Source organism: Podarcis filfolensis (genome assembly GCF_964270895.1).
Source record: "Podarcis filfolensis genome assembly, chromosome: 8".
Classification (NCBI taxonomy): Eukaryota; Metazoa; Chordata; class Lepidosauria; order Squamata; family Lacertidae; genus Podarcis; species Podarcis filfolensis.
The window spans coordinates 63,119,033-63,137,557 of record NC_139611.1 but is presented as its reverse complement, the minus strand read 5'-3'; the positions used below and the strand labels follow the sequence as shown (position 1 = coordinate 63,137,557).

The 18,525-nt window shown below is 41.3% G+C and overlaps 2 protein-coding genes across 4 annotated transcripts; one reads left to right on the top strand and one right to left on the bottom strand.

Moving 5' to 3' along the window:
* Positions 1-30: 30 nt before the first annotated feature.
* Positions 31-8,666, bottom strand: TMEM50A (transmembrane protein 50A). The gene is made up of 7 exons (XM_083625649.1): positions 8,514-8,666; positions 6,054-6,164; positions 5,217-5,329; positions 3,360-3,427; positions 2,534-2,626; positions 945-1,011; positions 31-486 (listed from the first exon to the last, which is right to left on the bottom strand). Exons 2-7 carry the CDS (start codon positions 6,144-6,146, stop codon positions 441-443), a joined length of 480 nt encoding a protein of 159 aa, XP_083481775.1. The 5' UTR covers positions 6,147-6,164; positions 8,514-8,666; the 3' UTR covers positions 31-440.
* Positions 8,667-8,851: 185 nt separating this feature from the next.
* On the top strand, positions 8,852-17,292 carry RSRP1 (arginine and serine rich protein 1). 3 transcript variants are annotated; one of them, XR_014551124.1, is made up of 6 exons: positions 9,954-10,360; positions 11,891-11,949; positions 12,654-13,250; positions 13,732-13,880; positions 14,341-15,473; positions 15,874-17,292. XR_014551124.1 is itself a non-coding variant. In XM_083625594.1 (6 exons), the coding sequence occupies exons 1-5, from the start codon at positions 10,287-10,289 to the stop codon at positions 14,347-14,349; spliced, it is 888 nt and encodes a 295-aa protein (XP_083481720.1). In that variant the 5' UTR covers positions 9,954-10,286; the 3' UTR covers positions 14,350-14,384; positions 16,107-17,292. The 3 variants fall into 3 exon arrangements, 2 of the variants coding, with proteins under 2 accessions (XP_083481719.1, XP_083481720.1); XM_083625594.1 differs by having other exon boundaries at positions 14,341-14,384; positions 16,107-17,292; XM_083625593.1 differs by lacking the exon at positions 14,341-15,473 and having other exon boundaries at positions 8,852-10,360; positions 16,107-17,292.
* Positions 17,293-18,525: the final 1,233 nt, after the last annotated feature.

The window sequence follows — 18,525 nt, the reverse complement described above, 5'->3', positions numbered from 1 at the left end:
GCCACCCTTAATGAATCTAGAGAACAAATATGATGTTAGTACATTTGTATTACATTTTAATGCACCGAATTAACATCTTTCATTTGAAAACCTTCCAAAGCCAGTCATAATCCCATTTTCAAAAATAAGTTATAATGTGAAGACACACACACACACATATAAATGATTTGTAAAAGAAACATTTACATTGTTTAATATTCATTTATAAAAACAGGAAGAGGACTTCATAAGTGTTATCTCTTTCTCAGTTTTACATTTTAGTTCACATGCTATATATTTAATGTCATAAGCCAAGAGTAGAAAACAGTCTCAAAGAGAATGAAAAACAAATGAATTTCATGATTTTCAAGCGCTGTCAGTTTTCATCCTCACTGATACCAGAGCACAAATGCTTACAAAAGGGAGTGGGCAATTAAAAATAGAAGGACATATTCTGTTGCTTATTGCCACAAATCTTCAGTGCGACCAAACTTAAAGACCAGACCTCTGTTAAGAAAAGAGACAGGATTAACTGCATAGAATGTTGGAATTGTCACATCAAACAGGGCAAAGCAGTATCTTGAAAATATTTTATGGAAAGCGAAGATAAAAATATTTTAAATAGTCTACTACAGCGCAGCCCTATGCATCTTTCATACAACAAAGCCCCACAAAGATCAACCAGACTTACTCTCAGGGAAGTGTGATTAGGATTCAGGTCGTAAGGCTGCTTTAGGAAAAAAAAGATACTTCCATGTGTCTCTGTGTTAGCTCTGTGATGTTTTGGTGCAACAGTGCTTGTGCCAGTCCTGCTCACCCATTTGAAATTTACTTATTTATTATTATTCCGTGACCTAAACATATTGGTTTGGTATGAATGACAGTGCTCCAAGCTACTAAACTTCCATGCATGTGAGATTTAAACACAGAATAACAAATCAATTGAATGGAAAAAATATGCTTACCCAAAAAATATAAAAGCATTTTGGAAGAAGACTGCTATCCCAGGGTATACAGAGATCTTTTCTTTGTCTGGGAAGGGGAAAAAAGAATGTCCTTTATCTGAAGTCCATGAGTTTATTTGTAGCCTCCCCCAACCCCTCAAAAAAGCACAATGACCAGCTCACTGATTTGTTAAGTTTTGCAGGGCTTGCCTAATGCCTTCTTATGCTACCACTGCTACCAGAATCTGGAAAATGAATATACTTGCTTACTTACAACACTTTTATACAGCTTGTCTGTCACAATGGTTCTCAAAATTCTCTTACTTAAAAACAACTAAATACACAAATAAGATCATCAAGAGTCATAGCTCAATAGTAGAGCCTCTGCATGTAGAAGGTGCTAGGTTCAACATCTCCAGGTAGGGCTGGGAGAGACTCTGAAACCCTGGACCAGTCAGTGTAGATATTATTGAGCTAGTTGGATCCATGGGTTTGTCTCAGTATAAGGCAGCTTCCTATGTCCCCATGTCCTAAACCATAAGGTCTATAATACAGCATCAAACCAGCTAGAGGATGCAACTCAATATAGTAGTAAACTCATAGTACAGGAAATTTTCACAGATCTTAACACTCCCAAAGTGTCTATAATCACAAAAAATATTTTAATAATTTAGAAGGCTGAGAAAATAAAGGTGTTCGCCAGGCACCGAGAATACTAGTTTAGGCACAAGGTGAAGGGCATTTTATTAGCTGGGGTGCCACCACTGAAAAGGTCCTCTCCTTGGGAGCCAACTGGTGCACCTTGTTTTTGGGTAGGCACCTGGAGGAAGGGCCTCAGATGATGATCTTGAGATCGAAATATGTGTACTCTGGTAAGTGTGTTCAGGATTGCAGCCTCATTAGCTTATATTTACAAGGGGGGAAACCCACAAACCTCCAGATGATGTTGGGACTGCCACTTGCTTGATTTCTTGACTGCTGGCTACGCTAACTGAAGTTGATGGAAGTTGTAGTCAAACAACATCTGGAAGGACAAAGGCTCCCCATCCATCCCTCCTGCATTTATACCAGCCTTTCTCCAATAGAGAAGAAGGTGCCATACACAGGATTCTCAGCAATCTCCCAACTTAATCAGATTGAATCATGCATCAATCATTATGCCAGGCTGCAACTCACAGGCCTTCCAAGTGTAGCCCACAATTAACAAATCCTTTCAGAAAAACGAAGACAGTGCCACAGGCAGCAACAGTTCAGCCTCCAAAAGAAATGATACAGAAGCCGCCTCCCCCCCCCCCTTTTTAGGTAGGATAGTGACATAGGAGACACTTTCATTATTATAGGGCAGGCTTCCTCAAACTCGGCCCTCCAGACGTTTTATGATGACAATTCCCACCATCCCTGACCACTGGTCCTGCTAGCTAGGGATCATGGGAGTTGTAGGCCACAAACAACTCGAGGGCTGAGTTTGAGGAAGCCTGTTATAGGGTATAGGTAGTGTTCATAATGCAAGAGACAAGGTCTCTGCACTTAACCTGATTGCAATTTAAAATGTATACATAAGCACAAGCTAAAATGCTAATTTTAAAGGTTGCCTTTAACAGATACTCTACCTTGAATAACATAGCCTCCAAAGAGGACCCACATAGATGCAATCAGAGATCCAAATGCCAACATAAATCCAATGAACAGCCAGATGCGAGCACCTGCAAAAGAAAAAACAAACCCACACCAATTGTTTTAAAAACAAGCTGCTCCATTGTTCATAACATAATAATATTTAAATAATGGGCAATATGTGACCTGAAGAGGACAAATTAATTTAAATAATGGGCAATATGTGACCTGAAGAGTCCCTTCAGAACTACCTAAAGCCTGTGTGCATTAGGAAACATCTGCATGCTCTCCATGTGTCATGGCTGAGTAAGTGCAACATTTCAAAATGTACAAACTTGGTACACCATTTTTCATTGCTGTCCCCTAAAGTAGCCCTTCTGAGAGCCTGGTGCAGTGGAGTGGGGGCAAGGGAGATCTGGGTTCAAACCCCTGCTTAACCAGAAAGGCTGTATTAAGATATATATAATCACAGCCATGCATTTGTTGGGAAATTGCACTCATGGCAATTGCAATGCACATCTATTTTGGGATGTGCTTTACAGCAAAACAGATCACTTAGTTGAAGTTAGTTGAAAATATCTTAAATATATACTTATTTAATATTTTTATTAAATCTACTACTTCCTTACATTTTAAGGCCCGCCACAGGGAGCCTCGTCAAGGCCCTCCACTGCTGCAGATATATAGCTTGATATATCGAGATATTGTGATATTTAGCTGGTGATATATTGTGATGTTGAAAACCTGATATGGCCCACCCCTAGCAGCACTATCTCTCTCTCATACACCCACACACTTGCTATAATTTTTATTTAAGATTACCTGTTTGCCCAAGGCAACCTTCACTGTAACTGTCCCCACGCACTTGTCCATTGGACACTGCATTGATCCTTCATTAAAAAGAACATAACATATCACATTCAGGTACTTGGCATTTGTATAGAACTGTTTAGCGTTACAATCTGCTTCACGTGCATTATCCTTTAGCATACTTATAGCAACACAGCAAGGGTGGCAGTATTATATCCATACTGCAGTGTGGGTCTTGTCTAATGTGACCTGGTGAATTCATGACATACTCAAGGTAGAGTCTTCCTGCTCCGTAACTCAGACTCGTAGCTGCTATGCTATACCAGCTTTCTATGAAGCAATGACAATAATTCTCCATATACCTCAATACTACCTTGCATTTGGGAATCAGCTGTTCTGAAGAACAATTCAAACAGCTCAAAACAGATTAGTCAAGTACTAAGTAGGAATCTTATCACTGAAGTAGGAATCACAACTGCAAAACATCAATTGCCTACAAGCCTGCAGTTATTCTCAAATTTCAATGTGTACAATCAAACACAGAAGACTAAAGCTTCACAGCTCAGGAATCTTAACACCACTGACTGCCCCCTCCCTGAACTGATGATTGAGTTTACTTATATGCTGCTTTTGCACAATATGCTGTGCCCAAAACAGCTCACGAGATTCAAAACCTTGAAATACAGACTAAACAAAAAACACAATCTAGCTTAAATACATAAATAATAAGCAAAACCAGAGTTAACCGACAATGAAATTTCTGGTACTGGTCTTGCTGCACTCAAAGGAGCCTGGCTTAAATACAGTTTAGAGGGTGGGAGGAGGGTAGATGGCATACAGCTGGCTCTCCCATCCCTCCTTCAGAGGAGGCTGACGGCCATAATTCACTTACCCCCTCCATAGTCAAGGAAGCAGTCTGGGAGTTTCTTACTCAAGATTGCATCATGCCAGTATAGAGACAACCCAGACCATACTACATTCTGATATAATCGAGACAGACACTATGGGTCACCGGGGAAACTCATTAAGCTAGAAAGTGGAAGGTAAAGCTGTGCTATTCTAGGCTAAAACAAAATATAAACCACCCCTGTTGCATGCTTGTAAGTCCAGATATGTTCTCAAATTCTGAATACTGCTTTTTTCATGTTTGTGCCTTTAAATATATAGCCTCAGACCCTCAGTACTGTCAGGTACCATGCCAGAATCAGCATAATAATTTTAAATCATTATGATTAAATAAAAGACTAGTATAAATTTCTCCTGACCCCAAAACAGTACAAGGGCTTCAATGCCATGGCCACTTATTTGAGAGTAAGCCCCACTAAGCTCAGTGGGGTGGACTTCTGAACTCTGATGTAGGAGCAAAAAAATTTCTGGGCAAGTTTCTATTTTTCCTGTGGAAAATATTTCCATTTCATAAGTTCCTTAGTAACAATGAATGGATTCCAACTGCAAATACAATATAAGACAAGCTAGGCAGTTTCATTTTTTAAAGTTTTGTTTACTAAATACAAGTAAAATAAATATGCTAAATTTGATCAGCCCATAGGGTCCTCCCACGCAAATTACCCTAATATGGATATGAAATTTTGCCAGTTCAAATCTGAAAAACCCACAACACTGCTTCTATGTTAGTATACCTAGGATTAGGCTACAAAACAGTCATCCTGTGCTAACACAGTGCAAGTACTTTTAGTTCATTAGCCTGCATCTTGGAACCTATATCTCATAATCCATATCAACAAGTAATGGGTTCATTTTATAAGTCAGTGCAAATTTTTAATAATTAATTAAATATAAGAAATCCAACTAGCATTTTTACAATATGCATTCTTATTCAAATCCTGTAAGAATATTAGTAGTACCTACATTAGGAATGCAACTGTAGCTATCACTCCACAAGCATGGTATGAATGGTTGAAGTCATCTGAATGTGGATATTTAACAGCTGCATCTATGATAATCCACCAACCTGTAAAGAACTATTTGAACACAAAAGTTTCCAACATGATCTTCAATACAATGTTGCTGTAAAGCTACTATGACCACTCTATCAGACATCAATAATGGCAACAATCAGAAGCCGGTGGCAAAACATTTCGGTTGCCCAGGACGTTCTGATGCTCAGTCAACCACAAAGTAAAATTCAGTAAAAAGATCCTAGAAGCTCCAGTATGGAACTGGTGAACTAGAAATATCAGATTTGATTCTATTTAGCTTCAGTTAAACTGAAGCTGTGGGTTTCTTTTTTGCTACAGGTGTTAAATTTCCACAGAGAAACTAGGAAGACACAGCCATCACTAATTACTACTGTGTGAATGGGTTGCTATTCTTACCCTGCATACATTTGGGCTTCTTATAATGTTGTCACATACAGTATCTCTTGTATACTGTGCCCTTTTTGTCTGTTTTGTACACATGTATGTATCTTTATATCTGCCAACAAACACAACTTACTGCATCTGACAAAGCAGGTTCTAGTCACCATAGAAGTGGTACACTTTAAAGTACAATATGCTTTCTTGTTTTTAATATACTATGCTAACAGAGCTACCCATTTGTAATGTATCACTCTATATGCACAGTGTTATTCAATTAAACTGAAGTGGGCTTTTAACATGCACAAATTTACAAATGAGGAGAATCCACAACACTGCAAGACTTAAGAAAAACAGAAATGCAAACAAGATATTTAAGTATACATACCAGCACTCCTGCAGCAATAGAAGCTATTGTATTTCGTTTTTCTCCCCAGTCAACACACTCAGAGCATCTCATGTTTTCAAGGAACCCAGACATATTTGAGTTTTGGAAAACCTAGGAGAGAAAATGAAATTTGTTTCTCAACTTCTGTTTAGGTGTGTGGCTTTAAATGTATTAATTGCATTTGAAGTGAGAAGAATTTATTTAAACCTATTCTTATATCACTTACCATTTACAAATAAAGCTCAAAGACATTTCTAAAAATACATTAAAACCATTTTTAAAAACAACACAATGTTACAAATATCAGTAAGAGAATAAAAGATAAAATCAGATACATAAGGAAATAAACACAAAGGCAGCACACAAATGTAGCTGAAATACTGCTAGGGATGTGAGAAATGCAATGTTCAAATGTTCCAAAGGAAGTCAATACTTCACTTGCAATCAAGGATAGCCAGAAAACAAAGCAAGACAGCCTCACAATTGGAAAGCTGTATTCCCAAGAGGTATCATTTCAACATGGGGTGGGGGAATATACTTGTTTAAGGGAGAAGAAATGAGATGGATTCTACTGTACTGCACTGCACACAGGGGATGGATGAAAGGACCTGAAACTGTACAGGTAAGCCACAGCTACCTTGCCCTGTGTTGTCTGGCGATTCTTGGTTATATTACATTAATAATCAGGCTACAATCCAAACACCGTAACTGAGAATTAACCTCATCAAAGCAATTGTTGTTGTTGTTATAGTATAGTCGTTTAGTCGTGTCCAACTCTTCATGACCCCATGGAACTATCAAAGCAATAGTTTGTAATAAGTTCAGCCTTCCCTAATTGGATGGTCTCCAAATAGTGCTGAGATTCCAATTCCCACCATCCATGGGCGTAGCCAAGGAGGGGCAGCTCCCCCGCCCCGGACAAGTAAAACTATGGAAATACTTAGCTGACCCATCATGTCAGTTCTGCGCCCCCCCCCCAAACAAAAATCCTGGCTATAGCCATGCCACCACCCCTGTGTTGAATGAAGCTTCCTCCCAAGAAAGTGTGTGCAGGGCAGTTCTGTGCATACCTTCTTAAAATTCAGTAACCTTGAACATACTGGAGCTACTCCTGAGTAAATTTAGCATGATTTAACCTGCAGGTCAGCCAAAGAACCTACTAGTAAAAGGTAAAGGTACCCCTGCCCGTATGGGCCAGTCTTGCCAGACTCTAGGGTTGTGCGCTCATCTCACTCTATAGGCCGGGAGCCAGCGCTGTCCGCAGACACTTCTGGGTCACGTGGCCAGCGTGACAAGCTACATCTGGCGAGCCAGTGCAGCACACGGAACGCCGTTTACCTTCCCGCTGGTAAGCGGTCCCTATTTATCTACTTTCACCCGGGGGTGCTTTCGAACTGCTAGGTTGGCAGGCGCTGGGACCGAACGACGGGAGCGCACCCCGCCGCGGGGATTCGAACCGCCGACCATGTGATCGGCAAGTCCTAGGCGCTGAGGTTTTACCCACAGCGCCACCTGCGTCCCTACTAGTAGGTGTATACAAATCTCAAGAATTAGATGGAGCTGGATATCTCCTGCCACCCACCCACTTGCAGGGGAAGTGCTTTCATCCTGGTGGTCCCTGTGCCATCCAAACCCCCCAGAGATCATATTATGGGTCAGAGGCGGCGAACAAAAAGTCATCCAAAATAGATGAAACTGGCGAATTGATGGATGGCAGATCAATCCAAACAAAAGCTCTATTAAGGCTGGGAAACAAATCCCATTCAACTGAAAGGGATCCATTTCTCAGAGTAAAGAGGATGGTACTGGCCAAATGATGGCTGGATACCCAATCCAAGTTTCTAAGCTAAGGCTGCCGCTCTAAATCCACTTCCTGAGGAGCACATCCGACTGATTTCAATGGGGCTTGTGAGTAAAACTGACAGGAAGGCAACTACCATAAATGTACGTTTTGAGGAACAGACCCCACTGAATTCAGTGCAAAAGAGATGGGGAGGGCTAATTTAGAAGGCTGGACAGGCCAGCTCCAGGAAGGCTGCTATGGAAAACGCATTTCCTCACGAGTAAACCCCACTGAATTCAGTGAGGCTTTCCTCCAAGTAAAGCGGATGGCAACGGCCAGTTTGGAGGCTGGGTGGCCCAGCTCTGTGGGAAGGATGCGATCTAAAATGCGCTTCCTCGGGAGCAAATCCCACGGAATCCAAGGGGAGTGAAACGGACTACGAGGGGGAAACTGATGGAAGGCCGTCGCCCGAAACACACTTCCGGAGGATGAAGTCCCACGGAACTTATTGGGGCTTGGAATAAAGAAGCTGAGCCTCAGCGCTGCACGGCAGCGCTCCCCGCTCTAGCTCCAGCCCGACACACCCCTGTGGGCCCAGCGGCTGCCCGCGAGATACGCAGCTCCCGTCTCCCTCCTGGCCGCCCCACCCGCCCCAGCGACGCCCCGTCCGCACTTACTTCGCCTCAGAAGCGCTCTTGAGACAACCGGCTCGAAGGGAAAAGCCGCCGCTGCCGCCGCCCTGGCTCAGCTGACCGACTCGCCTCCAGCGGAAAGAAAGCCGAACCGCCCCTTTCCGTACCAAGTAAACAAAGACACGGGCTTAGAACCCGGATGCTGAAAAGGCCGAAGCTACGGAGAAGGCGCCTATACTGCGCAGGCGCTGCGATGCTAATGGCTGGGCTGGGACAAAAAAAAGGGAGCCGCTAAGTCCGCTCATGCGCACTGGTGCCCTTTATGGTCGCAAATGTCTTGGAGCTGGTTGCGCTTGATTCCAAATGGGAAGGCGGCACTGCTTTAATAAAAGAAGTGTATATTTATTAACGTTTTACTTTTCAAAACTCGCAATCATGCAGAATAATAAATGAGCAAACTTGCTTTATTGGGGTTTTAGCGTGGTGAAACGTTGACCGCGCAGCGAAGGCTCGCTTGTGCGCTTATATAAACCAGGGACAAGAATGGTGCCTGGTGTAGAAGCTGTGCGCGCGCGCGCCTTGTTCATTCGGAGTAAAGGCAGGGCTTAATCGCAGCACGATTTGGTACCAGCATCTATTTCCCCGCCCCAAAGGGGTATAATTAAAAGTTCACGTTCTTTCAAACTCAGGTCTTCCAACTAAAAAAGCAGCGTTATGCCGGTAAAATATGAAAATTAATAATATCTGAATTGAGTCAGAACAGTAATCATGCAGATGCACAGAAGGAGCGGGTATACATCCATGCCTAGATTTGTTCCCCATGTGTGTTTGGGGGGGAAAAGCTGAATTTTAAAGTGTGAAAACAGCACTCCGGACAAGTTTGCTCTGGGTCGCGGAAGGATGCAGTTAACCACTAAAATGATGTATTTATTACACTGACTAACTTCGCAAAACAAAACGTAGCTTTTGTCTTGTCATCAATAAGCTTACATCAGAAGAGCCTGTTGGATCAGGTCAACGGCCCATCTAGTCCAACATCCTGTTCTTTCAGCAACTGGTATTCCGAAGCATTACTTCCCCCGACCGTGGAGACAAGAGTATTGGCATCCTGGCTAATCCAGGAGTCTAATTCTCGTATGAAGGCGAGCCATCCGAGCTGGGAGATTTATAACCTAAAAAACACAATTTCGATATGTATTGTATAATATAGCGGGCGGAAACTGAAGCGTGCAGAACAAGCGCATACATGGTTACTCGGAAGTAAGGCCCAAAGTGTTCGATATGGCTTCTGTCCAGGATAATGTGCAAGCAAAGATCGAAGATGAGGCTGAAGGCGCCTTACGACAACCCTGCAATATAGCCCAGTTAGCGCTCACTATACCATGGATCCTTCGGGCGGAGGAGGTGCCTCCCGGTCTCTATGGCTACCGCCCAGTGTTCTATGCCCTACCCACAATTCCGAACTGCGCTTGCGCGCTAGCGCCAATGTTACGTTACAAACACATACTGTAATCCCTCCTCCTCCTGCCCCCTCCCTTCGTAGGTTGAGGATCTGGAAGCTTCTGCGCCATTTCAGTTGGTCTCGGGCGCCGTAACAAGCCGGTTGACCTGGCGGCGGCTGTTGACTGTGGAGCGATTTTAACGCTGTTTGTTGTTCGGGGGAAGTCTGTGTGATTTTTTAATTTTTTAAAAAACGCATCTGACGACATATTTGAGAGAAAACCGAGCGAGCTTTATTACCAGCCCCGGCTTTTTGTGGAGATTTCCGAGCGTATTTTTGTTCTTTCGGCACCTTCCCTTCGTTTCCTTCTTCCGGTCATGGCGGTTACCAACGAAGGTGGGCTCTCCCCTCAGGCACCACCACAAAGCCAGGGCCCATCCGCCTGGTACCAGTGAGTCTGAAGCGATTTTTTCCCTCTTATTTTCGCGCGGGGAGGGGAGAACTAAAGGCTGTGAGGCGAAGCGGGGGTATTTGAAGGAGACTCCGGAGGCAGTGAGGCTGCTATCACGAGCTTTCTTAAGGCTTCCTTGCTCCTGCGAGAGAGAGAAGCAGGTCAATATTGGCCTCTTCCCGAGGGGGGAGGTACAGGCTGACACGGGTTGGCGTCGGATTGACCCATCAGCTGTGAAGACATAGCGGAGGAGACTCGAGTTTGCAGTCCAGAGCTACTTGAAGGGCAGGAGGTGGGGGGAGAGGAAAAACCCGTAACAAATAAACCTATTATTGGTGGAAGGAAGGCTAAGGCTGATATGGCTCACAACAACCCTGTTAGGTTAAAAAAATCTTTAAAATGAAGCTTCTGTAGGGGTACGAAGAGTATCCTCGTCGGATTGTGCTGCCAGTCCTCTTTGCTTCCAAACTCGTTTTTGTGGTGTGGCATTTCTTTAACTTGTTCGGAATTATAGCCAAACAAAACCAAGGAAGTAATTGTAGTTGTTCGGGGTCATTCCTTCCTGCCCTTGGCGCCCCCCCCCCCGTTGTTGCTTCCCTTTCCCATAATCCGTTTTGAGACTGTAAGATCCTTGGAGGCAGGCAGGAACCTCTCGTCTCTTTGTATGCAAGCAATGCAGTCGTGCCCATGATTCAGAAGTAAGCAAAGTAAGGCTCACTTCCTACTATGTATTGTTCACGGGTGTGGCACTTCGCGAAAGGTAATAAAGGGCTAGAGAAAAGGCTGCCAGCTTTTAAGTAGGATGGGGGGGGAGTGCACGCGTTGGATTATAGCTAATAACTAATTTGTACGCTACCCTAGTCTGGTGCTTGAAGTAAAGTAGTAATTTATGCTGTCAAGCATGTTTTTGAACAAACGTGTCTTTTGTGTAAACTACCATGAGAGTTCACAAGGGCAGTCTAATTTTTCCATATCCCCCTAAATTAGAACAATAAGCTGTCAGAAACAGCCAAATCCCATGTATGTTTCCCAAAAATAAATGTCCAAAGCAGTCTTGAGAATGTTCTTGAATGCTTCCTTTGAAATCAGCAGGGTTTAGTGGTGGTTGACATTGGCAGGATTGTGCTGTTTTTTAGGCACTTGCATACTGAGCACCATGAGTCCTTTTTTGAAAAGCCCAGTAAAATCTGCTTTCTGTTAAGGAGGCTTTTGGAGAAAGTAAAATTATACAGTGTGTGATTAACAATAGAGATGACGTTTTATCTGGGAGTAAGCACTGTTGAAGATGGGAGTAAAAATGCTTAGGAAAAGACTAGTAACTTGATCCTAACACTTTGAGTATGTTGAAAGTGCATCAAATTCACAGTACAATGTCGCTCAGTATTATGCCCATATTGCAGGGGAAGGACCTGAGAAAGTATTAATTTTTCTGTAGAACGAACTGAAGGATAATATTGTAGTTCTTCTTAAATTCTAATAAAATTTATTTTAAAAAAGAACTGACTGAATGGTTGCAACTCTTGTTCATAGGAATCCACAGCAGAACCATGGCAGTCCTGAGCAGAATGGGAGTTTTTCAGCACCTATTGGTATGTTGCTTATGGGAATGTATGTCTAGTGTTTGGCTGATGATGTTTTATATCTAAAATGTTTCCACCCCATTTAATTAGTTGTCTGCAATTCAAAGGTGCTTGCTGAATTAGGTGATTCAAGGCTCCAGACAGAACCTTTTTCCTGTATGGTTTGCTAGTGATAAATATTCCTCTATTTAAAGCATTAGAATAATTTTCATACTTTGTGGTAGCAATACAGTACAGTCAATATTTTTGCTTTGATTATTAATAAACACAAATTAATGAAGAGAGCAGGATCATAGAACAAAAGTGGTTTGAAGAATTAAGGAAACAGGAGTGATTATACCCTAGTATGATAGATCCAGTGTGTTGTAACTAAAATGGCTGCTGTTATATAACAGCAGCCATCTTGATTGTTAAATACATACAGTTGAATGCCTCCAACTCCATAGTGGCTCAAAATACTAATTTGACCGTTCTGTGATGTGAGTGGAGCATTAGCTTCTAAAATTCAAGCATTTTTGTTTGAAAGGAGGTTCTATGGCTGTCAAATGAAAGATCTGAACCATGCCACTTAAAATCTTTGAGGCATAAGGTTTTTAATAATGCTTCCGAGTTGACTTGGAAGAAACATTATGCAGTTATGACATTGTCATAGTTCACAATAGCAGAAGTTTTAAATCAAAACTTCTATCTATCCCTCCTTCTCCTAAACAAAGGAACGGGAACTGAGCAACCGAAAGCAGAAGGCACAAGTTTGAAAAATACCGAAAAGCAAAAATCTAGCAAGAAGACAGATGAGATGACAGTCTTTATGGATGACTTGACTTTGAGTTCACCAAAAGAAAGGTCTCGTTCAAGGTCAAGGAGCAGCTGTAGCAGAAGATCATCTTCAAGATCATCTAGTAGGTCATCTTACTCCACAAGATCAAGTTCAAGCACTTCCTCTTCCTCCAGAAGCTGGAGTAGGTCAAGAAGCAGATCAAGATTACGTGCTAAAAGGAATTGTTCTTGGAGGTGCAGAAGGTATTCAAGATCTTATTCCAGAAGCCGGTCAAGATCACGTAGCTACAAATACCGAGAAAGATACCATCCTAGATACCATAGGCGATACCGTCGCTCTCCTCCAAGATACAGATCACGTAGTAGGTCTCCTGGAAGACCATGCTATAGAAGATCTTACTCTAGAAGCAGGTCAAGAAGCCGAAGATACTATGGATTTGGAAGAACCATATATCCTGAGGCTTATAGAAGCTGGAGAAGCCGTTCTCGATCAAGATCTCGCAGTAGAACCCCTCTTCGCTTGACTGAAAAAGGTATTGGCAGATCATCAATATATATTGGTGGAGATAGGATATTTTCAAACTTTGCTATAGAAAAAATATATCCCATCTTAGTTTAAAAAGTCCTGTCCAGAGACTGTTGCTGTACTTTCATTAACTGATAGAAGTAGAGAGTTCTTCTCCAAGAATAGCTGTACATTGAAGTTACTGGGGTTTGGTTTGGTTTGGTTCAGTTCAGTTCAGTTCCTGTGTTCAAATCCTTAGTTTGCTGTAGAATCACTTGATGTGTTTGGGAAGTCACTGTCTCAATTCTTTAGTGTACTGTCTTTGAAAATCACCTCTACCCCCCAAGTATAAATTTAGCTTTTCTGCTCAGTCATCACTAACTTCCCTTTATCTTGCATTGTGGAACTTGTCTGAATTCCTTTTTTGGTGCTTTCAGTTAGTTTTCTATTGCATTTTAAACCCATGTCACCTAGAGGGCTGAGTACCTGCTGTTGTTTATTTGTTTTAGAAAAAAGAGAGCTACTGGAAATCGCAAAGGCCAATGCAGCAAAAACTTTGGGGACAGACAATGTGGTCCTGCCAGCCAGCTTGAAAATTGGTACAATATCAAAAGAAAGTGAAAGCAGAAAGCCAAATGAGGAGAGTGTAAAGACTATGGTAAGTGAAATGGTTATTCAGATGTGAAAACTAAATGCTTTGAAAAACTACATAAAAAAATAGAGCTAGCCTTGTTTCATCAATTGAAAAGAAATATTTGAAAATATTTTCAGAATGCAGTTAATATTTTTCAAGTTTGGAAACCAAATGGCAGATGTCAAATCTTAGCCTGTTGAGGTAAAGTTACCAAGTAATCCTAAACATCTGAGTTCTTTGAAAATGTTCTGAGATTTCCTAATGATTAAATAATAAAATAAATTACGTATTTTACTAGCTCTTCAATTTACTAGTTGGGGTCCTTTTTCATACGTTTTGCTGACCCAGATAAGGCTAATTTATATGGATGTTAAATTTCAAATGGTGTTCTAATACCTGTCAAATTGTGATGCAACGAAAAGTTCCCAGAAATTCTTTATCTGGACACACAGCGCATTTTACATGCTTTATTTCTGTCTTATAGAAATCATGAATATGGTCTCCAGCACTGATGAAGAAAATCTGGTGGTAACTAAGTGATTGTGGGCTGTAGCCAAGCTAACTTAGGGGAGGGAAATAAAAACCAAGTTAGCAAAAGCTGTATTATATAACACATTTTCCAGAAGATTAGAAGGCTTTTACACAAATGAAATCCCATGGTACTCGCTGTGAAATATCAGGGGCTTGTTCCATTTCTAAGTTAAGCAGGAATTTAGACAACTATAAAATGGTATTGGTAGCTCTCCCAGATGTGAAGGGGAAGATCAGAAGAATCGGACTTCACTTGCAAACAAGATCTTCTAACCTTTATGAAGCTGATATGTAGGAGTTAATGATGTAACAATTATTTTTATGAAAAATATTACACTTCATCAATTCATCTTCCAAAATATCTAGTGAACACAGCATTAAGGAATGAATGAGGTTATACACAACATTTTCTGAAAACAGCAAAGATGAACTCCCCTCTTTAGTAGGCATTCATGCCTCACAATGAAGGAAAGAGCAGGGAAAATAGCCTGTTAGTTCCTCACTTTTTGTTGCACTCTCTGTTGTTTCATCAAGTAGTGCGAAGGGAACTTGTAGTGGTGAGCCTTCTCTTCATGTGTTGGCTCCCCACACGTCCTGGAAAATTGTAATGGGGGGGGGGGGCGCCTAGATACGAGTCAACCAAAGGGGCATACTTTGAGTCTGATCCTAACCATGTTTATTTTAAAGCCTGATAGCTTTATTGTAGGTTATTTTCAGCCATGCAAGTTTAGGATTACAGCTGTAGTGTGTTAGAACAGATTTTGTTCTTTCCTATGAGCTATGTGATTAGGTTTAAAATAGACCTTCCCTTTGAACAACCCAGAAAAAAAAACAGAAAATGCCAAAAAAGGGATCTGAGACTAGTATTACAGTGCAGGACAGTGCCTTTCTTGTACCTCTGAGATCAATAAATTGAATGTGTATATATATATATAAAATATATATATATATAGAGAGAGAGAGAGAGTAGTTTATAGTTCTATTCAGAAGCAAGTACACCGAGTTCAGTGGCACTTCCTTCAAAATAAAAACATGCTTCCAACCTTTCATGTGAAAACTTAAATACAAAAAAATAAGACAGAATTGGTATAGGGGTCTGGAAAAACAAATCCTACATCTACTAATATGGTGCTCATTGTGATAATGGATTTTTGTGGAGATTTGATTTCTCGTATATGATCTATTTTTAGATATTTTAATATGGATTGTGTAAAACATCACAAACCTTAAGAGTGGGGATAGAGAAACTGTGACCCTCCAGATACTGTTTAATTCCCAATTCTGTCTCAGCCAGTGAAGAGGGATTATGCGGGTTATAATTTCACATCTGGAGGGCCACTGGTTCCCTATCCCAGTTACAGATAAATCAGCTTTAAATCTGCTTAGAACAGGCATAGGCAAACTCAGACCCTCCAATTGTTTGGGACTACAATTCCCATCATCCCTGACCACTGGTCCTGTTAGCTAGGGGTGATGGGAATTGTAGTTCCAAACATCTGGAGGGCTGGATTTAGCCTATGCCTGGCTTAGAAGCATAGGACAGGTAGCAATGTGGAGAGTGCTCTAATAGGAATTGAACTTTTTAGTCCTTACCTATGAGCTTTAAAGATTCAAGTATGGAAGTTTGCACAGGAATTGATCTTTAAGCAGCTCTGTATGTCTTCATACGTTGTTCTAATTGGATTATATCTTACAATTTATGTTAATTTTATTTTTCAGAATGCATTGTGGCAGGGTCACTGGCCCTAAAACCAGCAACTGTCCCTTTTAAAGAAGCCACACTGTCCTCAGGAAAAGACAAGAAAAAAGAGACCCCATCTGGTCAATGGATTCCTGTTGGGAATGAGGAAAATGTTATGTTCCATAACATTTCACCTAAAAGTGCATTCTCTAGAGCATGCCAGTACCCATGATCTCTTTGAGCTGTTGAGGCATTATGGGGTTTGAAATCCTCTCAAAATTCAGGGTTTAAATACAGAATGCTTAAAACTGTATTAATTTGAGATTTGGTTTATTTTCCAGATATACTATGGGAGTTATATAGAGGTCCAGAAATTACAGATTGGAATCTTACATTTCTGTAAATAACTTTTCATGTGGCTGTAATAGACTAAATTACAGGTGGGTAACTTTTCTCCTTGTGAGTCATGTAGCAACTTCTAGTGTTTAATGTGAGTGTAGCTTAATTACTGTACTACATACAAAATTATTTTTTCTACACTTTTAATACTTTTCAAGTGAACACTTTAAAAAGTGTGCTTTATGGCTCCTGGTGGTAATTCAGTTGGCTTGTGTAGCTTCCCACATTCCTGTTTAACCTGAACACCACCATATTTTGCAAGTGGCAGAAGGATAAGCAAATAAAATTCTACTTGTGCTCTTGAAGTGGCAAAACTTTGAATTTTCAGTTGTACAAGGTTTAAAATTTTTTTTTTCTGCTGTCTTGTTATGGAACCAGCATAATTGCTCTCATCTTGCACTTTTAGTTAGAAGTAAAACATTTGCAATGTCAGCTATGACCTTCTGAGCTTGTGCATGTTCCAAGTACAACTGCTAAGAGCCTAGTGCTAGATATATAAATTCTGGTTTTTTGTAGTTTGCCCCAAAGGCTTATAATGTTGTAATGCAAACTTAAGGTAGAATTTAAGTAGACTGCCTTTCAAGCAGAAGGGTTTGGTTGGGGCAAAGTTTATGTCAGATGAAAGTAGGTATTAGGTAATCCCTATATTGTATGGATGTGTTGCTATTGCTAAATGTGATTAGTTCGTATGACATTTAAGGAGAAAGCTAGATTTTGTGACGACTTAAAAGCTAGAGATAAGATCACTTGCACAAGCAGCACCTTTCTTTTAATATGCATAAAACTGGACTACGTGTATAAAATAAAAACTTTTAAATAAACCTATCCTGAATATTGTGTGACATTTCTGAGCATTTATACTTAACAAAAGTGAATGGGATGTTCAAGGCCAAAGAGGCATGAGCAAATTGCACTTTTCCTCGTAACTTTGGTACCTGAAAATGAGGCAGATTCTTCTGTAAACTTCGTCAACAAAATACAAAACAGCCAACCTAACATCCACTGCAGCAAATGTAATGTTCACGGGCTGAGATTGTGTAATGCTAGCACCATCTACTGGAAGCTGTGGGGGTTTTGCTGTGAGTTGCCGTGTTTATTTCCAGGCCTCTACTGTAGCCAGCATTGCCTTAATTGTACGACATCCAGGCTGAGTCGCCTGCTGCCTTGGAAAGTAAGGCCCTTCAGTAAAAGCAAAGGCGTAACAGAGCAGATGAACTTTTGTACTACCACTTCAAATCAAAATTGCTTTGGAACTGCAAAGCAAAATTATTGGCATTTGCAAGGTGAACTATGCCCTCTTTAACTGAGTTGTGCCTGAAGCATTTTGAATGTTAACATTTATTCAAAATTCTGCTATGAAGCTGAATCTTTAAATATTGTGAAGATGTCTCATTACTTCATCAAAACCAACTTGGAAAAGAGGAATTTATGGTTGGCTGCTAAAAACAATCCTTTCGTCTATATTCTGTCCTGTAAAGCACATCTGAAGAAAATCAAATGGGGTTTTTTTTCACAGTACTTAGCACCCCATGGTTTTTTTTCCTGCCTGCTCCACCAGCACCTTGCCCAGTGTGACCTCTCGCCTCCCACCCTCCCCAGGATCCCCATTATTTACCTTGGAGATAAGCAGTGCAGCCAAAGGGGCCACCCAAAGCACCCAGCTCAATGAGCCCTCTTGTGAGGGTGCCTCGGGCAGTGGCCAACTGCGCTTGTGTCTGTTCACTATTTGCTGCCCCAAGCCCAGCTGACGCCCATCCTCTTGGTGCCAGGTGGCTCCTGCTGCAGTAGCTGCTTGCTGTCTCAGGACCACCATGCTCACACCACTACTCCAGAGCCCTGGCAGCCTGTGGCCCACGTGTTGGACCACACTGATCTAGAGTTTTTAGTTCACACTGCTGAAGATAAAGGAACCCAAGTTGTTGGCAACCCATCCTCTCAATTTAGGCACCTAATTTGTCACCTGGAACACAGTCCCATTGAAGTATGACTGTCCATCTTGAAGTAATCCTTTTGGGTAGTTTTTGCAAAGATAGGGTCTGAGTTGACTGAATGATCTGT